Source organism: Pseudozyma flocculosa, assembly GCF_000417875.1.
Source record: "Pseudozyma flocculosa PF-1 unplaced genomic scaffold scaffold00023, whole genome shotgun sequence".
Taxonomy (NCBI): Eukaryota; Fungi; Basidiomycota; class Ustilaginomycetes; order Ustilaginales; family Ustilaginaceae; genus Pseudozyma; species Pseudozyma flocculosa.
Window position 1 is genome coordinate 349,515 of NW_006920891.1, and position 21,413 is coordinate 370,927.

At 67.5% G+C, this 21,413-nt stretch overlaps 8 protein-coding genes across 8 annotated transcripts in view; 5 read left to right on the forward strand and 3 right to left on the reverse strand.

The window, feature by feature from the left end:
* Positions 1-101: 101 nt before the first annotated feature.
* On the forward strand, positions 102-1,709 carry PFL1_06068 (uncharacterized protein; the record flags this gene model as incomplete). Its single annotated transcript, XM_007883606.1, has 1 exon — positions 102-1,709. One exon carries the CDS (start codon positions 102-104, stop codon positions 1,707-1,709), a length of 1,608 nt encoding a protein of 535 aa, XP_007881797.1.
* A 340-nt stretch (positions 1,710-2,049) lies between these two features.
* On the reverse strand, positions 2,050-3,377 carry PFL1_06069 (uncharacterized protein; the record flags this gene model as incomplete). Its single annotated transcript, XM_007883607.1, has 4 exons — positions 2,050-2,080; positions 2,174-2,321; positions 2,432-2,879; positions 3,000-3,377. The coding sequence occupies 4 exons, from the start codon at positions 3,375-3,377 to the stop codon at positions 2,050-2,052; spliced, it is 1,005 nt and encodes a 334-aa protein (XP_007881798.1).
* A 452-nt stretch (positions 3,378-3,829) lies between these two features.
* Positions 3,830-6,982, forward strand: PFL1_06070 (uncharacterized protein; the record flags this gene model as incomplete). The annotated part of the gene is made up of 3 exons (XM_007883608.1): positions 3,830-4,945; positions 5,062-5,964; positions 6,083-6,982. 3 exons carry the CDS (start codon positions 3,830-3,832, stop codon positions 6,980-6,982), a joined length of 2,919 nt encoding a protein of 972 aa, XP_007881799.1.
* Positions 6,983-7,346: 364 nt separating this feature from the next.
* On the reverse strand, positions 7,347-8,876 carry PFL1_06071 (uncharacterized protein; the record flags this gene model as incomplete). Its single annotated transcript, XM_007883609.1, has 4 exons — positions 7,347-7,821; positions 7,938-8,118; positions 8,246-8,365; positions 8,456-8,876. 4 exons carry the CDS (start codon positions 8,874-8,876, stop codon positions 7,347-7,349), a joined length of 1,197 nt encoding a protein of 398 aa, XP_007881800.1.
* Positions 8,877-9,215: 339 nt separating this feature from the next.
* PFL1_06072 (uncharacterized protein) lies at positions 9,216-11,369 on the forward strand (the record flags this gene model as incomplete). The annotated part of the gene is made up of 1 exon (XM_007883610.1): positions 9,216-11,369. One exon carries the CDS (start codon positions 9,216-9,218, stop codon positions 11,367-11,369), a length of 2,154 nt encoding a protein of 717 aa, XP_007881801.1.
* A 956-nt stretch (positions 11,370-12,325) lies between these two features.
* Positions 12,326-19,154, forward strand: PFL1_06073 (uncharacterized protein; the record flags this gene model as incomplete). The annotated part of the gene is made up of 4 exons (XM_007883611.1): positions 12,326-12,338; positions 12,459-18,198; positions 18,313-18,765; positions 18,881-19,154. The coding sequence occupies 4 exons, from the start codon at positions 12,326-12,328 to the stop codon at positions 19,152-19,154; spliced, it is 6,480 nt and encodes a 2,159-aa protein (XP_007881802.1).
* A 132-nt stretch (positions 19,155-19,286) lies between these two features.
* On the reverse strand, positions 19,287-20,272 carry PFL1_06074 (uncharacterized protein; the record flags this gene model as incomplete). Its single annotated transcript, XM_007883612.1, has 2 exons — positions 19,287-19,904; positions 20,015-20,272. The coding sequence occupies 2 exons, from the start codon at positions 20,270-20,272 to the stop codon at positions 19,287-19,289; spliced, it is 876 nt and encodes a 291-aa protein (XP_007881803.1).
* A 403-nt stretch (positions 20,273-20,675) lies between these two features.
* The window catches only part of PFL1_06075 (uncharacterized protein), a gene marked incomplete at both ends in the record, with an annotated part of 2,123 nt that continues 1,385 nt past the window's right edge, over positions 20,676-21,413 (forward strand). Inside the window, one exon of the mRNA XM_007883613.1 lies at positions 20,676-21,329. Within this exon, the coding sequence (XP_007881804.1) occupies positions 20,676-21,329 (654 nt within the window). The remainder of the gene's footprint in view (positions 21,330-21,413) is intronic.

Sequence of the window (21,413 nt, forward strand, 5' to 3'; positions counted from 1 at the left end):
ACCACCATCACCACCACCGTCACCCTCCTCGCCCTACTCTCAACCCTCCCTACCCGTCCCTACCCCTCTTCCCCTCTCCCCCGCCCCGCTCTCGTCTCATCATGGCAGCCGGCGACGTCGAGGCCGTCGCTTTGCCGACCGCCGCCACCGTCGAGCACGAGCAGGAGCACGAGCAGGAGCGCCGCCTGGACAAGGACGATGCGGGCGACGTCCACGGCGACGACGGCGGTGCGTCGCTGCACTCGTCGGCCAAGTCGACGGCCAGGGACTCTCTGCTCCACTACCTCGACCGCCTCTCGCTCACCCTCAACAAGGTCTCGGTCGAGAGCATCGGCATCCGCCCGCTGCGGCCCGAGGAGCGCAACAGCGAGACGTGGTGGAGCGTCTCGCTCGTCTGGTTCAGCTCCAACCTCAACATCCTCTCGTTCTCGACGGGCACCCTCGCCCCGCTGCTGGGCCTCAACATGAAGTCGGCCCTCGTCACCATCCTCCTCTTTAGCGCCTTCTCGTCCCTCTTCCCCGCCTACTTTGCCCTCTTTGGCTCCAACCTCGGCATCCGCCAGATGGTCCACGCGCGCTACTCGTTTGGCTACTTTGGCGCCATCCTCATCTGCCTCCTCAACGCCGCCTCGATGCTCGGCTACTGCATCCTCAACACCATCGTCGGCGGACAGACGCTCTCGGCCGTCTCCCGGCCCGACGCCACCGGCGCCCCCACGCTCACCCCCACCGTCGGCATCGTCGTCGCCTCGGTCATTGCGCTTGTCGTCTCCTTCAGCGGCATCCGCGTGCTCCACTACTTTGAGCGCATCGTCTGGCTGCCCTCGCTCATCTGCTTCTGCATCCTGGTGGGCAAGATGGGCACGGGGCCCGACGGCCTCCACACGCCCGCCGTCGAGGAGCCCACGACGGCGCGCAGCGTCCTCGCCATGGGCAGCATCCTGGCCGGCTTCATCATCTCGTACTCGTCGCTCATCTCGGACGTCTCGCACTACCTCAAGCCCTCGACGCCTTCGCTCGCCCTCTTCCTCAGCTGCTGGGCCGGCTTCTTCTTCTCGTGCACCCCCATCCTCATGCTCGGCGCCGCCGTCGCCTGCGCTGCCGTCGACATCCCGGCGTGGGAGGAGGCCCTGGCCGTGTCGTCGGGCACCTTCCTCGACCTCATCCTCGGCGGCACGCTGGGCGGCTTCGGCAAGTTTCTCCAGGTCCTCCTCGCCCTCTCGGTCGTGGGCAACATCTCGGCCACCATCTACAGCCTGGGGCTCACGATCCAGACCATGGTCCCGCCGCTGGGCCGCGCGCCGCGCTTCATCTGGCCCCTCTTCGCGTTTGCCATCTTCCTGCCGCTCGCCATCGTCGGCGCGTCGCGCTTCTACACGACCCTGTCCAACTTCACCGCCGTGCTCGGCTACTGGGCCTCGCTCTACGTCGCCGTCGTCCTGACCGACCACTGGATCGTGCGCCGCGGACGGTGGGCGAGCTACGACCTCGCCGCCTGGAACCGCTGGGAGCTGCTGCCCACGGGCGCCTCGGCCGTCGGGGCGTGCGCCCTCTCGCTCGCCCTCGTCGTGCCCTGCATCGACCAGGTGTGGTTCGTCGGCCCCATCGCCGAAAAGGTGGGCGACCTCGGCTTCGAGGTCGGCCTCGTCCTCGCCGCCATCCTATACCCGCCCCTCCGCCTCGTCGAAAAGAGGCTCGTCGGTCGCTGAGCCCCGCTCTCCATATCCTTGTGCTGCTAGATTCCATTAGGCACGCATCCGCTCCGCTGCGAACCGCTTCGTAGAGGGAGCAGCAAAATGTCGGGCGGCCGGCCCTGCTAGAATGCTGGCCGCGCCTCGACGCACGGAAACCAATCGTAACGGGCCAATCTCATCTTGATACCACCACTCGGCTCGGTGCGAGTTGCTGGTTGCATCTGGCACGGCATCGTGCGCTTGCTTGCATTCGCCCTCCGTTGCGACCCATCTACATCGGTTCGTTGCGACGTCGCGATCTCCTGGCCCTGCTGCAGGCGGGGGTCCCGGGTCCAACCGAGCATCGCCGGACGGCTCAGAGGAGCAGACGGAATGGGTAGCTCGGGCTGCAGTGCGATAGGGGGAGCAAAAAAGAGGAGGGTCAGCAAAGTCCTCGTGACGTGCCGTGCCTCCAGGGCCGGACTGCAGCCACCACTCACTTCTTCATGCGGAAGATGGCAAAGAGCACGCTAAAGGTGCCCAGCATGATGGCCGACCACACGTAGACGCCGGCGCGTTGCCGCGTCGGGTCGCGCTGGGCGGGGACGAGGACGATGAGCGCCACAAAGCTGAATGCCAGCAGGGCGTCTGGATGCCGGGCGCGAGGGGAAGGGGAGGCAAGGGAAGGGCGAGCCAAAGCAGCGGCGTCATCAGATCGGGTCGAGGCGGAACAGAGGGCGGCGCGTGGCGCGACTCACAGATGGCGGCGACGATCTGGGTCTCGGCGCCGTACTGGTTCTGGAAGCCCGAGGCAAAGTACTGCACGCGTCCGCGGTCGGCCGAGAGGTAGGGCGCGTTGCGGATCTGGTTCCACATCTGGCCGCTGGTGAAAACGATCATCGACGAGAGCGAGAGGAGCATCCAGAGCGGCTTGGAGCTGGTGGGCATGACGGTCGAGAGCTTGGGCGCGACAAAGACGAGCGTCGTGACGACGACGACGACGGCGGTGGCGACGCCGGCGATGAGGCGGTAGTTGAGCGGCTTGGCGTACCTGAAGGGCACGTCAAACGTCTTGGAGAGGTGGGCGGCCAGGTCGCTGCCCTCGAAGCCGAAGCGGTTGAAGTCGTAGGAGATGGGGTCGGGTGTCGGGTTCGAGGGCGTCGAGGCCGGGAACGTCATGAGGACGGGCGCATGTTGCAGTTGGAACTGGCGGCGGGGGCCGATGGCAAGAGGGACGGAGGGGGGGGGCCAGAGGAGGGAGGATCTTCAGCATCAGCGGGCGTCCCCGACCAAAGGCCTCGCAGCGCACGCCGCACCTCGACTCACCAGCTTAAAGACCTCCCTGGCCCTGGAGAACTCGACCTTGGCAAAGACATTTTTGGACCTGCGCGCCTTGTCCCTGTTCCAGGATGCGGCGATGTTTTCAAAGTCGGGCTGGAAGGTGAGGCAGGGCGGGCAGTTGATGACCTTGTCGGTGGTGGTGAGGAGGGCGGTGATGGCGTAGTCGCGCGGGACGTGTACGAGCGCCTGGAAGTCGGCGGTGTCGACGTCGACAAAGCCCGACGACGAGGTGGCGGCCTGGCGGTAGAGGTCCTTTTGGCGCTGCACCAGCTGGGCGTCGCGCGCCGACGACTGCTTGGCCGACGAGGCGAGCAGCGGCAGCATCAGCGCGCCGAGGAGCGTGAGCGGAGTTGGCAGTCGCATGTTGGCGTGGCGTGGCTGGCCGAGGGGAGAGGGAGGCTAGGTTGGTGGTGGTGGTGGTGGTGGTGGTGGTGGTGGTGGTGGTGGTGGTGGTGGTGCCAGCGTCAGAGAAGCCTGGTCCCTCTGGGATCTTCTTTCTGGCTTTTGGCTGGCTGGCGGGCGGCGGGCGCACGGAGCAGCCCAACCAAGCGAGCGGGGCGCCACGCTGTCAAGTCGGCGGCTAACGAGGCTTCGCTGTGCAAATTGATTGAGACCCAAGACCGACTCGATCTCGGTCTGGGGGCGTGGTTGTGGGCCTCGTTTGTCTCCTTCTCGACACTCACTCGCCCGCTGGACCCTGTCTGTCCCTTTGAGCCAAGCTACGGCAACGGCCACCACATCGACCATCATCGTCATCATCATCGTCGCCCTCACCATCCACCGAGCCACCCCTGCTTGCCCCAAGTGCACACCGCATGGAGCACGGACAGCCCGCCTCGCCCGCGCTCTCCGCCACGTCGTCGAGCCGCTCCATCACCACGCCCAGAGCCGCCCTGACCCAGCTCCCCTCGCTCTCGACAGAGTCCCTACCCAACCAGCCCACACAACAACACCACCACCACCACCACCACCACCCCAACCACCACAGCCACCAGCATGTTGCGAGTGCCGACGATCCGCTCCACTCGCTGACCCCCTCGTCGCTCCTGCTGCCGCCCTATCCAAAGACCGCGCCCACTTCGCCCAACATGGCAAACATGCAGCGCAACAACACCACCCTCGGCGCAGTCGGACTCGCCAGCCCATCTCGCCTCGCACACATCGCACCCAACATGATGGCCAGCATGTCGAATCCAGTCACCGACGGCCTCGGCATCTCGTCGTCCTCGGACGCATCTTCCAGCAGCGCGGCGGCAGCGGCAGCAGCATCGGCATCGGGAGCAGCGCCAGGACAGGCCCAGCCGACGTCCGCCTCGTCCTCATCTGCGCCAGCAGGCGCGGGTGCCCCCAATACGAGCGGCGGCGGCGGCGGCGGCGGGACAAAGGAGACCTGGAAGAAGCGCAAACAGGCGCTCCTGGCCGAGGCCCGCAACCACAGCGTCGCCAACCTCCAGCTGCACGGCCTGCGCCCGCCCCCCAACCCCTACTACCCGTACTACCAGAACTCGTCCATCCTCGGCGCTGGCGCCTTCGCCGACCCCTACAGCCACGGCCCAGGCTCCTCGTCTTCGGCGCGACACGACGCGGCCAGCGCCAACGAGGCCACCCTGGCCTCGCTCAGGACGGCCATCCTTCGCCCAGACGATCCCAAGCTGCGCAACGACATCATACGCATGGTCGACCAGTGGCTCGCAGACGAGGGCTTCGGTGCCACCCGCCAGGTCCTCATGGACGAGGCGGGGACAAAGCAGCGCGAGAGAGAAGAGGCCGGCCTCGACGCGCGCAAGCTGCGCGGCTGCCTCCTTGAGGGCGACTGGCCCGAGGTCGACAAGCTGCTTGGCAAGCCGCTCGTCAAGAACCACAAGGCCTTCCTCTACGCCGTTTACAAGCAGCAGTTCCTCGAGCACATCGAGCACCGCGAGTTCCAAAAGGTGAGCAGCGTCGGCGTCGGCCTCGGCCTCGGATCCGTCCCGATCGGGTCGTTCGGGACAGGACGGGCGACTGATCCGCAGGTACGTTCTTCTTCCATCGCACGTCCCGCCACCAGGCCTTCACCTTCCTCAACAAGCGCCTCAAGCCGCTCGAGCACTACCAGCCGCACTCGTCCGAGTTCCGCGACCTATGCTATCTCCTGTCGGCCAAGGCCGTCACCGATGCGCCGTCGTTTGCATCCTGGGAAGGCATCCAGCCGGCGCGGGAGAAGCTCGTGATGGAGTTCGCTGCCATGCTCGAGCAGGATCGCCTGGATCGGGAGGCAGGGATGCCTGGGTCAGCGGGGCCGAGCAACGGGGGACCCGGGCTGGGCAGTGGCGGCGGTGGTGGCGGCGGCAACGGCGGTGGCGGGCCAAACGCGTCGAGCACCGACCTTGTCAGCGGCGGGGCCGATGGCGAGGACGGCACAGGCGTCGACAGCAACGGCGCTGGGTCGTCTCAGGGCGGCGGAGCGGGCAATGCCTCAGGCGGCGGGGGTGCAGCCAACGGCGGCTACGTCTACGTGCCACCGCGCCGGTTGATGACGATGCTCCACCAGGCCGTGGCCTACCAGGTCGAGTTTGCGCGCTACCATCCGAAAAAGGCGCCTGTCGTCTCGAGCCTGCTGCACGACTACACGGGCTTCATTGTGCCCAACTCGGTGCAGCACACGATGCGCGGCCACCGCAAAAACGTCAAGAGCGTGCGCTTCGTCGGCGAAGAGGGGCGCAAGATTGTCAGCGGCAGCAGCGACAACACGGTGCGGCTGTGGGACTCCAACACGGGCCGCTGCGACGCCGTGCTCGAGGGCCACCGCAGCAGGGTGTGGGATGTCGACTCGACGCGCGCGGGCGGGCAGGTGGCCTCGGCGTCGGGCGACTCGACCGTCAAGGTGTGGGGCGTCGACGACGGGCAGTGCCGCACCACGCTCAAGGCCGGCCTCGGCGATGTCTACTGCTGCCGCTTCCATCCGGACGAGGTGAGTGACGAGGAGCGCGCGAGATGGCCTGCGGCGACGAGCACGACGCCTGACAATCTTTACCTCTTCCCTCATCGAACATGCCGATCCCGCGTCTCCCCCCTGCCCCGCCCTGCAGCGCCACCTGGTCTCGGCGGGGTACGACAAGCTGGTGCGCATGTTTGATGTCGAGACGGGCTCGATCATCAAGACCTTCACGGGCCACCAGCTGGGCGTGTCGTCGGCCATCTTCAACCCGCTCGGCAACCTGATTGTGACGGCGTCCAAGGACACGACGATCCGCTTCTGGGACGTCATCTCGGGCCTGTGCATCCGCACCATCACGGGCCACCTGGGCGAGGTGACGTCGGTCGAGATGAACGAGAACGGCTCGCTCCTGCTCAGCTCGTCCAAGGACAACTCGAACCGGCTGTGGGACGTGCGCATGCTGCGGCCGCTCAAGCGCTTCAAGGGCCACCAGAACACGAGCAAGAACTTTATCAAGTCGTCGTTTGCCCACACGTCGCTGCTCGTCGGCGGCAGCGAGGATGGGAGGATCTACATGTGGGACCAGGAGAGCTCCGAGGTGTTGCAGACGCTCGAGGGGCACGGATTCGACCTCGACTACGACTGGAGCCGGGGCGGTGCGACGGCGGGCATGGGGCCAGGCGGTGTTGGCGTCGGAGGCGGGTTCATCGCGGGTGGAATGCCCACCTGGCAGCTGCCCAGCGCCGCCGACTCGGAGGGCGGCACGACCGCCTCGACGGCATCGACGACGGCGGGCAGCGGCGCCACGGCCGGCGTCGCCGGCGGTTCGACGACGACGGCGACGGGGCAGGCGGGCAGGTACGACTACGCCATGGCGAGCACGACGACCAACAACAACGTGGCGTACGGCGCCGTGTGGAACAAGGCGCAGAGCCTGCTCGCCTCGTGCGGCGACGACGGCACCGTCAAGACGTGGGTCTGGGACGAAAAGAGGGACCACGACGCCATGGTCGACCTCATGAAGCGGGGCGGAGAGGCTGCGGCCGAGTAGACTGTCGGCGAGGGGGTCCGGCGTGTCCGACGCCGACCTTGCCGCTTAGACGAGCCGTGCGCTTGCTATGGAAAACGATTTGCATACCCGCCACCACCACCGTCGTCGCCGAGGCGCGCCTGTCCCCGGACGCACATGGGGGCCGCGCAGTACACCTGTGAACTCGTCGCTGCCAGCGTCGTCGGCACATCCGAACTCCAACAGCTTGCCTCAGCAGTCGCAGTCGCGATCGCGATCGCAGAGATGGCAGAGGTCCGACACATATCGACCTGAAGCCAGCGGCACGGCGAGAGATAAGGGGGTATCGCAGTATGATTGAGGTCGAGGCAGGAGGATGGGCGACACGGCCCGCCCTCCTCCTCTTTCAGCTAGTCACAGCCGCCGACGCAGCGGCCGTGTACCCGTTTCTCGTGCCGGACACCTCGTCGCTCCTCTCGACGCCCGTCCACTGGGGTATCCTCCTCTCGTCGTCCCCGTCGGCCGCGACCTGCTCGGTTCCCGCGTTCCGCGCCCGGATCTCCTTGACCTTTCGGCTCTTTTCGCTGCCGATGCCCAGGCTGGGCGTGCCCCGCTCGAGACCCTCGAGGAGGACGCAGGCCTTGCAGATGCGGTTGCTCGAGATGTAGCCGCAGCGCTGGCAGTTCTGCAGCTCGATGCCCTTGGCGCGCTTGACCTCGGACGACACGACCAGGTTCTCGCCCGACTGGATAATGTCGACGATCGAAGAGGGCCGGATCGACTCGAGGTCCTTGAGGAACGTCCTTGCGTAGCCGCGGTAGGCGTTGGGCGAGTAGATGCACTCGGTCGAAAAGTAGTCGAGCTTCTTGAAGTAGGCGTACCTGCGAGCCGAGCGGTGGAAAGGGAGCGACCAAGGGATCGAGGAGAGATGAGGTGAGTGCGTCAGCGGATCGCTGCTCTCGGCAAGGCAGAGGTGGACGTGGAAAGAAGCACTCACATGACGATCTCCTTCTCGTAGGCGTACTTGAACGGCTTGCTGCGCCGGATACCGCTTCCGCCGCCACCGCTCCGCCCGCCTCCGCCGCATCCGCCCGCGTGGCCGGACTCTTCGCCGCCGTCGGGTCCCTTTGTGACAATCTCGGTGCAGCGCTCGAGCCGCGAGATGTCTCCTCGCAGCACTGTCGGGCGGCGGGAACGAGAGACGTGCGCGCGTCGGGCGTGTCGTGTAAGCCGAAGGTATCGTCGCCATCGATGACCCACGGTAAGGTCAGGTTCGGCCGAGGGTCGAGGGCCGGAGGTGCTCACCGTTCATGAGGACCGTCTCTGCAATGTCGTCGGCGTTGTGGCCTGTCACGATGTGGTCGACGCCGAGCGACGCTGCACCCCTGTCAAGCGCCTGCCGCCGGAACACGCCGCAGAATGTGCCTGCAAAAGCGAAGTACGGTACAGATCAGCTCCGAGGCCACCTGAGCGCAGCAGTGAGTACCGCGCCGGGTCAGGCCGATGTGCGCTCACAGTTGTTCTTCCTCCCGACGCTCTTGACGATGTCGTCCATGGTCCATCCGTAGAGTTCGCCGTATCCGAGCACCTTGAGCGGAAGCTGGTACTGCTGCTGGTTGCGCTTGACGGTCTCGAGGCTGTCGTCGCGGTAGCCGGTGATGCCCTCGTCGATCGAGAGGAGAAAGAGCTCGAGGCCGTAGTCGTAGCGCTCGTTGAGCGTCTTCATGACGTGGGCCAGCACCGTCGAGTCCTTGCCGCCCGATGCGCCGATGGCGACGCGGTCGCCGCGCCGAAAGAGGTTGGACGAGGTGATGGTGTGGTGCACCTCGGTCTCGAAGACGTGGAAGAAGCACGAGCGGCAGATGGACTGGCCCGTCTTTGGGCGCTTGAGCACCGCGCGCTCCTTCTGGCAGATGAGGCACAGCTTGGGCGCCATCGTGTGCGGGCGACCGTCGTGGTGGTGATGGCGGTGGCGGCGTGGGCAGAGGTTGTGGTGGCGGTAAGACCGGTGGCAAAGGTTGGGCTCGGTGGCGGTGGGAGAGCGAGGAGCACCTCGAGCAAAGGGGTCCACACGGCCCCCCCCCCCAAGGAAAAAAAGTCGCCGAGCTGAGAGCCGAAATCCGGAAGCTTTCGTCTTTGGGCTGGCCCGCCTCGACCCCGCGAGCTCTACCACCACCATCATCATCATCACATCACCACCTCCTCTTCCTTCTCGTCCCCTCCCCATACGGATACTGGATCGATCACGAGCTTCGGCGCTCGATAGATAGACGCCATGGCATCCATACTCTCGCCGCGCTCCGTGCTCGCAAAGGACCGGCATCAGCACCAACACACCGCCTCGTCGTCCTCGACCGCCGATCCTTCGTCGTCATCCACCTCAGGCGAGGGATCCATCGGTGCCCACAATACCAGCGGCGATGCAGGGATACAGCAGGAAGGCGTCGCCCTGGGTGTGGACACCGCAGCCACCTCGTCGTCCCCCTCGCAGTCGATGCTCTCGTCGCTCATGGCCGACAATCCCATCTTCTCGGGCGGCCTGGGCCTCATGGTCTTTGGCGGCACGCTCGCGATCCTCCGTCGCGGCGTCAAGGTGGCCGCCTCGACTGCACAGCGCAGGCTGCTCATCTCGCTCGAGATCCCATCAAAGGACCGCGCCCACCCCTGGTTCCTCCACTGGATGGGCGCGCAGGCGCAGGCCCAGAACATGCGTCAACGCGGCCTCCTCCCCGGCCATCGAAAGGAAGGCTGGAGAGAGTTCCTCGGCGTCCTCAAGGAGAGCAACGCTACCTCCTCCAGGAACGCCAAGGGCAAGGCGCCGGACCGCTCCGGAAAGGGGCCGCGCGACCCTCTGCAGCTCTCAACCGGCGGCTCGAGCGTCTCGCCGGTCCGCATCTACAGCCACGACCTCTCGGTCGAGACGAGCTACAAGCCGCACTCGTCGGCCAACGCCCAGAATGCGGGGCACGCCGAGCGCGGACAGGCCAGCTTCTCGCTGGTGCCAGGGCCCGGCACGCACTGGCTGCGCTACCGCGGCACCTGGATGCGGCTGCAGCGCGAGCGCGACGGCAAGATGGTCGACCTGTCGACGGGCGCGCCCTGGGAGACGGTGACGCTCACCACCCTCTTCACCCAGTCCCACCTGTTTGCCCAGCTGCTCGACGAGGCGCGCCAGCTCGCGCTCGCCTCGACCGAGGGCAAGACGGTCATCTATACCAGCTGGGGCCCCGAGTGGCGCCCTTTTGGCCAGCCCCGCCGCACCCGCGAGCTGGGCAGCGTGGTGCTGGGCAGGGGCAAGAAGGAGGCCATCGTCGGCGACGTGCGGCGCTTCCTCGAGCGCGGCAAGTGGTACGCCGAGCGCGGCATCCCCTACCGCCGCGGCTACCTGCTGCACGGCGCGCCCGGCTCGGGCAAGTCGTCGTTCATCACGGCGCTGGCGGGCCACCTCGACTTCAACATCTGCCTGCTCAACCTGTCTGAGCGCGGCCTGACCGACGACAAGCTCAATCACCTCCTCTCCAACGCGCCGGAGCGGTCCATCCTGCTGCTCGAGGACGTCGACGCCGCGTTCCTCGGGCGCCAGCAGACGGCCGAGGACGGCTACCAGGCCTCGGTGACGTTTTCTGGCCTGCTCAACGCGCTCGATGGCGTGGCGAGCGGCGAGTCGCGCATCATCTTTATGACGACCAACCACGTCGAGAAGCTCGACCCGGCCCTCATCCGACCGGGCCGCGTCGACATGATTGCCGAGCTCGGCGATGCGGAGCGCGGCCAGGTTGAGGAGCTGATGCGGCGCTTCTACCGCAACACGATGCGCGATCAGATCCTCCGCGACAGGCGCGTCGGCGAAGCAGGGGGCGGCGGCAGCGGTAGCGGCAGCGATGCTGCGACTGGCGCCGTGCCCAGCGCCGGGAGCGACAGCGAGGCGGCATCGGATGGCGGCATCGTCATGGTCGGGCACAGGCAGGGCGCCAGCGATGCGGTCGAGACCGACGGCGGCAGCGAGGGGGCGACGACGGCGGTACCGGCGAGCCTGGTCGAAGAGGCGACGCGGCAGGCCGACGAGGAGATTGACGCGCTCGCCGACGAGTTTGGCCGGCTGGTCGAGATCGAAGCCGCGGACCGCAGGAGGGCGCTCGGCCTCGACCCGAGCGGCAGGGCGCGCGTCTCATCGTCGCCGCCCAGCTCCGCATCGTCCGACGCAGTCAAAGACACGGCGGATACGGCGTCGCGAGCGGCTGCGGCTGCGGCTGCGGCTGCGGCGCGCACGGTGCGCCCTCTGCCCGCGGCGTCGGGCGGCGTCAGCATGGCGGAGCTGCAGGGCCTCTTTATCCGCTTCCCCGACGACCCAAGGGGCGCCGTCGAGGCGTTCAAGCTCGAGAACCAGGCGCGCAGGCAGCAGCAGGAGGAACTGGCGGCGGCGGCGTAGCTGGGCGGTTCGGACGGAAGGCTGGCCGGCCCTCAGTCGTGACGGGACAGGCGCGGGCGTGGATCGGCGGGCCCCGGGTGTGCCAATCGGGTAGGGCGGTCGATCTCGCCTGGCCAGGCCTGGCCTGATCGGACAGACGGGTTGGGCGGCCAGCCAGCCAGCCAGCCGAAGCGGTGGGCAGGCTAGGGTCGGGCAGGCCAGGCGGCCAGGCGGCCAGGCGGCCAGGCGGCCAGGCGGCCAGCTGCGTGATGCGCAAACGCAAGCAGTCGGCCTGGCAGGCAGGCTGGCAGACCAGCCCAGCCCAGCCCCTCGAGCGTCTGTCTGGCTGGACCCCGGAATTTTTTCTTCCACTTTCCTGCGCATTTCCTGCGCAGGCCCGCCCGCTGCCGCTGCCGCTGCCGCGCGCTTTGCTTTGCTTGTTGTGCTGGCCAGCAGGCAGGCAGGCAAGGCCTGGGCTCGAGCGGCTTTCCGCGCCGAGGCTGAAAAATAGAAAAGCAACGCACCCGGCCGCACGCGCGAGCGGCCATCTCCCCAATCTCGCCCGTCTGTTCCCAAGCCTCCCGTCCCTCGCCCTCGCCCTCGCCCTCGCCCTCGGCCTTGGTTTGCAACCGGCTGCTGCTCGATCCCCGACTCCCGAGGCCGGCCCCCAGTCAGCCAAAGCTGCACGAAGAACCGGGCGGGCCTCCACACTCTCTCGCTCTCTCTCCAGTAGGCACCTGCCCCGTTCCGCTCATCGTTCTTCGTTCCTCGCCGGTGCCCTCTGGCCCACTCAGTCGTCGTCGTCGTCGTCGTCGTCGTCGTCGTCTCTCTCGCCGCAGTATCGCTTCTTTGCTCGTCGACGCGACTCGCGACAGCCTCGACCGGCACCGCAGCCACCTCCTCGGCCGCGGCGCATTCATTGACCTTGACCGGCCAAGGAGCACTCCTGCGTGCACCTTATATCTACCACTGTCGCCATGGCCGCCACCCGTGAGTAGCCTCTCCAGACGTGCGACGATCCCACACGCTCGGCTCGCACTTTGCCCCTTCTGACTCTGCAACGTTTGCCTGTCCGCTCGTCCTCGACCTCGACCCTTCGATCGGTTCTAGGACTCGACCGGCTCGTCTCCCTCCTCGACTCGGGTTCCACGCCGGCCATCCGAGCGACGGCCGCCAAGCAGCTCGGTCAGATCGCCGCCGTCCGCATCCGCGGGCAGAGCACAGCGCAGCAGGCCGCCAGCGTACACTTCAAGTCGTCTTCGGCGGCTGCCGGCGAGCCCCCCTCGGCCGCCTCGGCAGCTGCCCAGAGGCATCGCGGCGATGGCGGCTTGGCCTCGGGCACCTCGACCCCGGCCTACGACGCCGAGGCCGACGGCGCCAAGCGCGAGGATCTCGCCGGCGCCGGCGCCGCCAACACAAAGTACGGCACCAGCGATCAGCGCAGCAGGCAGCAAAGGTTCGAGGAGCCCTCGAGCGCCGACGACGCCGGCCTCTACCGCGGCACCGAGGGCGACTGGGACGAAATCATTTCGTACCTCGCCCGCGTCATCCCCTTCCTGAGGTCCAAGAGCTGGGACACGCGCGTCGCCGCCTCGCTCGCCGTCGAGAGCATATGCCACGCCGCCGGCATCTGGGACCCCGACATCGAGGCCACCAAGCCAGGGCAGAGCTCAAAGACGCTCCTCGACGCCGCGGCGGCCGGGGACGATGCCGCGCATGCCCATGCATCTTCCTCGGATGCTTCTGCAGGCGGCGGCGACGGCGACGGCCTGCTGACCTTCGACACCTTTTCGCTGCCCAAGGTGCTCGCCATCGGCACCAAGCTACTGTCCTCGGCCGGCAAGGAGTACGACATCGCCAACCTCGGCGACCCGAGCCGGCTGGCGCAGGCCAAAAAGGACGTGGTCAGCAAGCTCGGACTCGGTTTCGGCATGGACATGGACCTCGGCCTCGACGTCGAAGCCGAGCTGCAGACGGGCGAGGCGGCCAACCCCGCCAATGGCCACGGCACCGGCAACGGCGCCTCGTCCGCAACGCCGACCGTCGACTGGCGGACGGCGGCCACGTCCGGCAAGCCTACCGGCCTCCCACCCCCGAAATTCGCCCAGGGCGGGTCCACTAGCCTGCCGCCGCCCAAGTTTGCCGGATCCACGGCCGCCACCGCCGCCAATGCCTCGTCGTCGGCCCCCTCGCCGAGCCCGGCACCCTCGGAGACGCCGACCGAAGAGATTGACATGAGCAAGCTGAGCGCACGAGAGCGCAACCAGCTCAAGCGCAAGCGGAAGCTCGAAGGCAAGTCGGGCGGCGCCCCGAGCGCCGCGCCCGATGTCAAGACGAGGATCGTCGAGGCCAGCGAGTCGCCCGCCCCTGCCGCGTCGAGTACCGGCGTGCGGGTCAAGACGCCCTCGGGCTTCCCGCAGACGCCCGCAACGCCCGCAAACGGACGCGGAGCCGGCGCGACCGACTACATCAACGCTCAGCCACCTCCGACGCCGCGCAGCCCGGCCGGAGGGCCCGGCTCGCATCCGGCCGTTACCAACTCGCTGGCCACCCCGACCCCTGTCAACGAAGCGGCCGTCTCGCCCGGCCCGGCGATGTCTGGCGGAGCCGGCGGCGGCTCAGCCTCGACCTCGTCCTTCAACAGCGGTGCCGCCAGCGCCTTTCAAGCGCGGCCAGGCGAGTGGCCCTTCCGCGTCGTGGTTGATACGCTGAGCGTTGACCTCTTCAGCCCGATGTGGGAGACGCGGCACGGCGCGGCGCTCGGCCTGCGCGAGCTGCTCAAGTGCCAGGGCTCCGGCGGCGGCAAGGTGCAGCTGGCCTCGGTCGAGGACAACGCGCGCAGCCACAAGGCGTGGTGCGACGACCTCGCCGTCAAGCTGCTGTGCGTGTTCGCCCTCGACCGCCTGGGCGACTTTGTCTTTGACCAGGTGGTGGCGCCCGTGCGCGAGACCGTCAGCCAGACGCTGGCGTGCCTCATGCCGCACATGCCCATCGTCTCGGTGGTGTCGGTGCACAACGTGCTGCTCCAGATGATCCGCCAGGACCACGTCGTCGCCGCCGCTGCGACGGCCGGAGAGGGCGACGCGGGCCCCGGTGGCGGTGGCGGGTCGGGCTTCGCGGCCAAGCGCGGCAGCAAGGGCTACGTGTGGGAGGTCAGGCACGCTGGTCTGCTCGGATTAAAGTACGAGGTCGTCGTCAAGAAGGACCTCCTCTTTGGGAGCCGCGAGGCCCGTTTCGATGGCATGGTCAAGAAGGAGGACGACGACGAGAACGAGGATGTCAAGGCAGGCATGGGGTCCGACGCGGCCGCCGCGGCGCCGCCGACCCCCGTCAACATCCTCGACGACGTGCTCGATGTGGCCATCCTCGGCCTCAAGGACGAGGACGACGACGTCCGTGCCGTGGCGGCCGCCACGCTGCTGCCCATCGTCGACGTCGTCGTCTCGCAGTCGCCCGGCCACGTCATCCGGCTGCTGGACCAGGTGTGGGACTGCCTCGGCGACCTCAAGGACGACCTCTCGAGCAGCATCGGCGGCGTCATGGATCTGCTGGCCAAGCTCGTCGAGCACCCGGCCGTCATCGAGCCGCTCAAGGCCGAGGACGGCGATCGCTCGCTCTCGGACCTCATCCCGCGCCTCTTTCCCTTCTTCCGCCACACCATCACCAGCGTGCGGCTGTCGGTGCTCAACGCGCTCAAGGTGTTCCTCACGGTGCCCTCGCTGCCCAAGGAGTGGATCGACGAGCGCGTGCTCCGGCTGCTGCTCCAGAACCTCGTAGTCGAGGAGCGCCTGCCCATCCGCCGCGCCAGCGCCGAGGCGTGGTCCCACGCGCTCGCCCACGTCTCGGCGGATGCGGCGCGGCTCAGCGCGCTGCTCGGCCCCTACATCCCCAACTTTTTCCGCATCATCATGACACCGCTCGGCTCGCCGATCGACTTTTCGCTCTTCTACGATCCCTCGACGGCGCTGGGCGGCGGCGGCGGAGGCGGATCGTCGTCGACGGTCCGGCACAATGTCGACAAGAACATCCTCGCCCAGGACCTCTCGCTGGTCGGCGTCGACGCCGTCATCCGTGGTCGGCTAGGCGCCGCCGAGGCCCTCGGCGCGGCGATGGCCAACTGCCCACGGGAAAACGACGAGGCGGCGTTCGGCGCGCTGCTGCGCGACTACCTCGACTCGACGTCGGCGCTGCAAAAGTGCCTCACCGCCGCCGTCATCCAGGAATGGGCGGAGCGGGCGTCGTCGGGCGAGCGCGGCGACCTCAAGGACCAGAGTCCGCTCGCGCTCGACGTCAGCGGACGGCTCATCTCGCTGCTCGAGACGCCCCCGCCGCCTACCTATGCCGAGATGACGGTGATGCTGCAGCGGATCCAGGCCGAGTGCCAGGGGCTCTACAACGCCTTTGGCCGCGACGCCAAGCTGGCCAAGGCCAAGATCCCGGCGCTGCCCACCACCGTCGACCCGCTGGGCATGCTGGTCGACGCCTTCACCATCGAGACGGCCAAGCACGTGGCGCAGCAGGGCTTCGACTCGCTACTGGTCCAGGTCGGCTCGCGGGCCAAGAAGGCGGCGCTGCCGCTGCTCGAGGACCGCCAGCGCAAGCTGATCGCCGCCATCGGCTTCTACCAGGCCACCAAGGACAAGCAGGACATCCAGGTGTACGCGTCCACCGCCAGCGCCGTCATCTCGCTCAAGGTGCTCCCCTCGAAGCTCAACCCGGTGATCCGCAGCATCATGAACAGCGTCAAGTTCGAGGAGAACCTCGACCTCCAGACGCGCTCGGCGCGCGCCGTCGCCCGCTTCGTCGCCTTTTGCACGTCGTCGGCGGCCAAGTCGAACCCGAGCGACAAGATCGTCAAGAACCTGTGCGCCTTTGTCTGCCAGGACACGACGCAGGTGGCCATCTTTGCCAACGTCCGGGACGTCCACGAGGGCATCCTCAGCCTCGGCGAGCAGGCGGCGACGTCTTCGTCGGCTGCGGGCCCGGCCCCGGCGGGCAGCGGCAGGTCACTGGGCCGGCCCAAGGACGAGCCTGTCGAGTCGGAGGAGGTGCGCCAGGGCAAGCTGATCCGGCGCGGCGCCGAGACGGCCATCGCGCAGCTGGCGGACCACTTTGAGCTGCAGCTGTTCGACGTGGTGCCGATGCTGTGGGAGTGCATGAGCGCCGCGCTGCTGCGGACGTTTGCCACGTCGGCGGCCGACGGCGATGCGGCCATCGCGGCGCACGACGAGGCGGGACAGGGCGTGCTCGACGCCTGCGCGCTGCTGCGCGTCATTGTGCCCCACCTCAAGGGCCGGCTGGCCGCGCGCGTCGCCGACCTGCTGCCGGCGCTGACGATGGCCGTCCAGAGCCGGTACGCGGCGGTCCGCTCGGCGGCGGCCCGGTGCTTTGCGGCCGTCTCCGACTGCCTGACGCAGGTGGCGCTGCGGCACGTCGTCGAGCAGGTGGTGCCGCTGGTGGGCGACGCCGGCAGCGTGACGAGCCGCCAGGGCGCCATCGAGCTCGTCTTCCACGCCGTCCAGCTGCTCGACCTCAAGATCCTGCCCTACGTCATCTTCCTCGTCGTCCCCGTCCTTGGCCGGATGAGCGATGCCGACGAGCACGTGCGGCTGATGGCCACCAACACGTTTGCGTCGCTGGTCAAGATGGTGCCGCTCGAGGCCGGCCTGCCGGACCCCGAGGGCTTCTCGCCCGAGCTGCTGCAGCGCCGCCAGGAGGAGCGCCGGTTCCTCACGCAGCTGCTCGACGGCAACAAGGTCGAGGCGTACGAGGTGCCCGTCAAGATCAACGCCCAGCTCCGCAAGTACCAGCGCGACGGCGTCAGCTGGATGGCGTTCCTGGCAAAGTACCACCTGCACGGCATCCTGTGCGACGACATGGGGCTGGGCAAGACGCTCCAGTCGATCACGATCCTTTCGAGCAAGCACCACGAGCGCGCGGAGCGCTTCAAGGCGACGGGGTTGCCCGACGCCCGGCACCTGCCGAGCCTCATCGTGTGCCCGCCGACGCTGACGAGCCACTGGGTGCACGAGATCCGGCAGTACTCGACCAACCTGCGCCCGCTCCTCTACTCGGGCCTGCCGGCCGACCGCGCGCGGCTGCAGGCGCAGATCGCGAGCCACGACGCCGTCGTCATGTCGTACGACGTCGTGCGCAACGACATTGCGGCGCTGTCGCAACTCAGCTGGAACTACTGCATCCTCGACGAGGGCCACGTCATCCGCTCGGCCAAGACCAAGACGACGCGCGCCGTCAAGATGATCCGCGCCCACCACCGCCTCATCCTGTCGGGCACGCCCATCCAGAACAATGTGCTGGAGCTGTGGAGCCTGTTTGACTTCCTGATGCCCGGCTTCCTCGGCACCGAGAAGGCGTTCCACGACAAGTTTGGCAAGCCCATCATCGCGTCGCGCGACGGCAAGCTGTCATCGCGCGAGCAGGAGGCGGCGGCGCTGGCGCTCGAGGCGCTCCACAAGCAGGTGCTCCCCTTCCTGCTGCGCCGGCTCAAGGAGGACGTTCTCGACGACCTGCCGCCCAAGATCATCCAGGACATCGAGTGCGACCTGAGCGACGTCCAGAAGCAGCTCTACGACGACTTTAGCAAGACCGAGGACCAGGACGAGGTCGAGGCCGCCTTCGGCGGCGGCGGCGGCGGCGGCGGCGGCGGCGGCAACCCCGAGCAAAAGCAGCACGTCTTCAAGGCGCTGCAGTACATGCGCAAACTCGTCAACCACCCCAAGCTGATCCTCAAGGACGAGGATCCCAAGCATGCCGCCATCAAGCAGAAGCTGCTCAAGGGCGGCGGCAACCTCGACGACATCGCCAATGCGCCCAAGCTGCAGGCCCTCAAGTGAGTTGATGCGTGGTCAAGGGCAGCCGCCGCTGCTGCTGTTGCACGAGCCGAGTGCTGACCCTCTGGCCTTTGCTCCCTTCTGCCGCTGCTGCTGCTGCTGCTGCGCGCCAGGCAACTGCTCAACGACTGTGGTATTGGCAACCCGTCGGCATCGGCCGAGGCGGATGCGCTGTCGGCGCCCGAGTCGGCCGTGTCGCAGCACCGCGTGCTCATCTTCTGCCAGCTCAAGCAGATGATGGACATTATCGAGACTGACCTCTTCCGCGCCGTGATGCCGTCGGTGAGCTACATGCGGCTCGACGGCAGCGTGTCGACCGAGAAGCGGCACGGCATCGTCCAGACGTTCAACGCCGACCCGTCGATCGACGTGCTGCTGCTCACCACCCAGGTGGGCGGCCTGGGCCTGACGTTGACGGGCGCCGACACCGTCATCTTTGTCGAGCACGACTGGAACCCGATGAAGGACCTGCAGGCCATGGACCGCGCCCACCGTCTCGGCCAGAAAAAGGTCGTCAACGTCTACCGCCTCATTACCCGCAACACGCTCGAGGCGAGGATCATGGGGTGAGTGGCCGCGCCGGGGCCGGGGAGGCCGCGAACGCGAACGAACGGACAGGATGACTGATTGATCCGTGTCTGCCGTCTCGACTCCTCTTGCTTCTTACCTTCCCCCCGCCAGCCTGCAACGGTTCAAGCTCAACATTGCCAACTCGGTGGTGACGCAGCAAAACAGCGGGCTGGAGAGCATGGAGACGGACCAGATCCTCGACCTATTCGACGCGCCGACGGGAAAAGACGGCAGCGACGGCGCTGGAGCGGGGCGCAAGGGCGTGGGCGCCGACGGGGGCAGGATCAGCCAAAAGGCGCTGCTCGAGAACCTCGAGGCGATGCCCGAGACCGAGGAGGCAGAGTATGCGGCCATGAGCGGCTGGAGGCCCGACCAGGCATCGTAGCGGGCCGAGGCGCCGGCTTGGCGTTGGCGTCGGCCGACAATGAATGCAAGGTGCCGACGCGACACTGCTGTGCCGGGACGACAGGACAGCCGTCTGGCAGCCAATCGAGATCGCTGGAGGGTATGGTATCTTTCATTTCAGCTTGCTTGCCGACGAGGCCGTGGTTCGACTGGAGCGGCGCGGTCCCACACCCGCCGCCGTCGGCGCGGCTTCGATCTTTGGCCTTGGAGCCGGGTCCTCCTTTGCCCTCTTGCTGAATTGTTGCTCGTCCGCCGGGCCCTTCCTCTTCCCGGCCGGAGCAGCGTCGAGTTTGCGCGACACGGCGAGGGCCCAGGCTGCGAGCTCGTAGTCGCTTAGAGACCACTGCTGCCTCCGCTGGTCGCCGTCGCCGTCTTCGTCTCGATCCTGGGCCTGGAGTTGGGTCAGCCTGGTCCACACCTTTGCGTAGTAGGGCAGGGTGTACTTTGGCTTTTCGTGCATGACGACGTCTACGAGCTCGTCGCTGAGGAAGGCGAGGCGGTCGGGAAAGAGGAGCGCGAGGATGGCCGATGCGGTCGCGGCGCCCACGCCCTTTAGCTGGCACAGGGTGTCGAGGGCCGACTGGACGGGTGCGAATCCGTCCTGCCCCGACGACGACGACGACGACGACGACGACGAGAGGACGTCGATGGCCGAGGTCGTGATTCGCTTGACGGTGCTGTCGTCGTTGGAGGTGACGAGGGGTAGGAGGGTGGGTCGGAACTTGCCCCTCTTTTGCGGGTCGTCGTCGTCGAGCCACGGCGAGGCGAGGCGAGGCGAGGCGGGGATCAGCATACGTGCAGGGAGCCAAGGAGGAGCAGCAGGCGTTGCGGGTGACGTACGGCCATCTTCCACTTGACGACGGTGGTGAGCTCATCCTTGTCCAGGCCTCGCTGCGCATGGATGCGCGAGAGGATCTGGTGCGGCAGCGTGTGGCGGGCCCAGTGGTCGAGGTGGGCGAGCGTCTGGCCGTCGTTGTTGGGGCCCTTTGCATCCGAGTGACGCTGCAGGATGGAAGGGTAGAGCGCCAGGTGGATTGTCAGCTCGGCCGGTGGTGGTGGCGGTGCCGGTGGCGGTGGTGGTGGCGGCTTGGCTGGCATGGTGGGCGAGGCTGGTCGTGCGTGGGTTGTGGGAGCGGAAGCTGAGCAGAGAGAGGGAGAGAGGGGTCGATGTCGAGGGGCGGCGGGGTCGAGGATGTGGAGGCCTTTGCTGTGCGGGCGCGGCGCGCGGTCCGTCTGTGTCGCCCTTCTCTCTCTGCTTTCTTCTCTTGGCGTGGGCCCCCCATCTCGACTCTGGCCGTCGTCGAGAGGGGGCTCGCTGCAAACCTCGAAAATATCACCTGCAAAATTCCACGCCAACCACCACCACCACCATCACCTCTGTCGCCATCGCCGTCGCCATCTCCATCGCCATCCTCTCCGACTGCTGCCGTTCGCCATCCGGTCCATCTCCCATCCGCCCCGCCCCGCCCCGCCCCGCCCCGCTCGCCTCCCTCCCTCCACCATGGCGCAGATCACCACCACCACCACATCGGAAAACACCATCCAGACCCTCGAGCGCATCGGCGCCCACTCCCACGTAAAGGGTCTCGGCCTCGATGACCAGCTCGAGCCCCGCCCCAACTCGCAGGGCATGGTCGGACAGCGCGCCGCCCGCAAGGCCGCCGGCGTCATTGTCAAGATGGTCCAGCAGGGCCGCATCGCCGGCCGCGCCATCCTCATGGCCGGCCCCCCCAGCACCGGAAAGACGGCCATCGCCATGGGCATGGCCCAGACCCTCGGCGCAGACGTCCCCTTTACCATGCTCTCGGCATCCGAGGTCTTTTCCCTCGAGATGAGCAAGACCGAGGCGCTCATGCAGGCCTTCCGCCGCTCCATCGGCGTGCGCATCCGCGAAGAGGCAGAGGTCGTCGAGGGCGAGGTCGTCGAGATCCAGATCGACCGCAGCCTCACCGGCGCCACAAAGACGGGCAAGCTCACCGTCAAGACGACCGACATGGAAACCATCTACGAGCTCGGAAACAAGATGATCGACTCGCTCCAGAAGGAGAAGATCACCGCCGGAGACGTCATCGCCATCGACAAGGCCAGCGGGCGCATCACCAAGCTCGGCCGCAGCTTCACCCGCGCCCGCGACTACGACGCCATGGGCAGCGACGTGAGCAGCGCCTCGGCATACCTTGTCCTTGCTTTTCCTTTGCTTGCCGGCTGACCTCTGCAATCCCTCCTCTCTCTCTCTCTC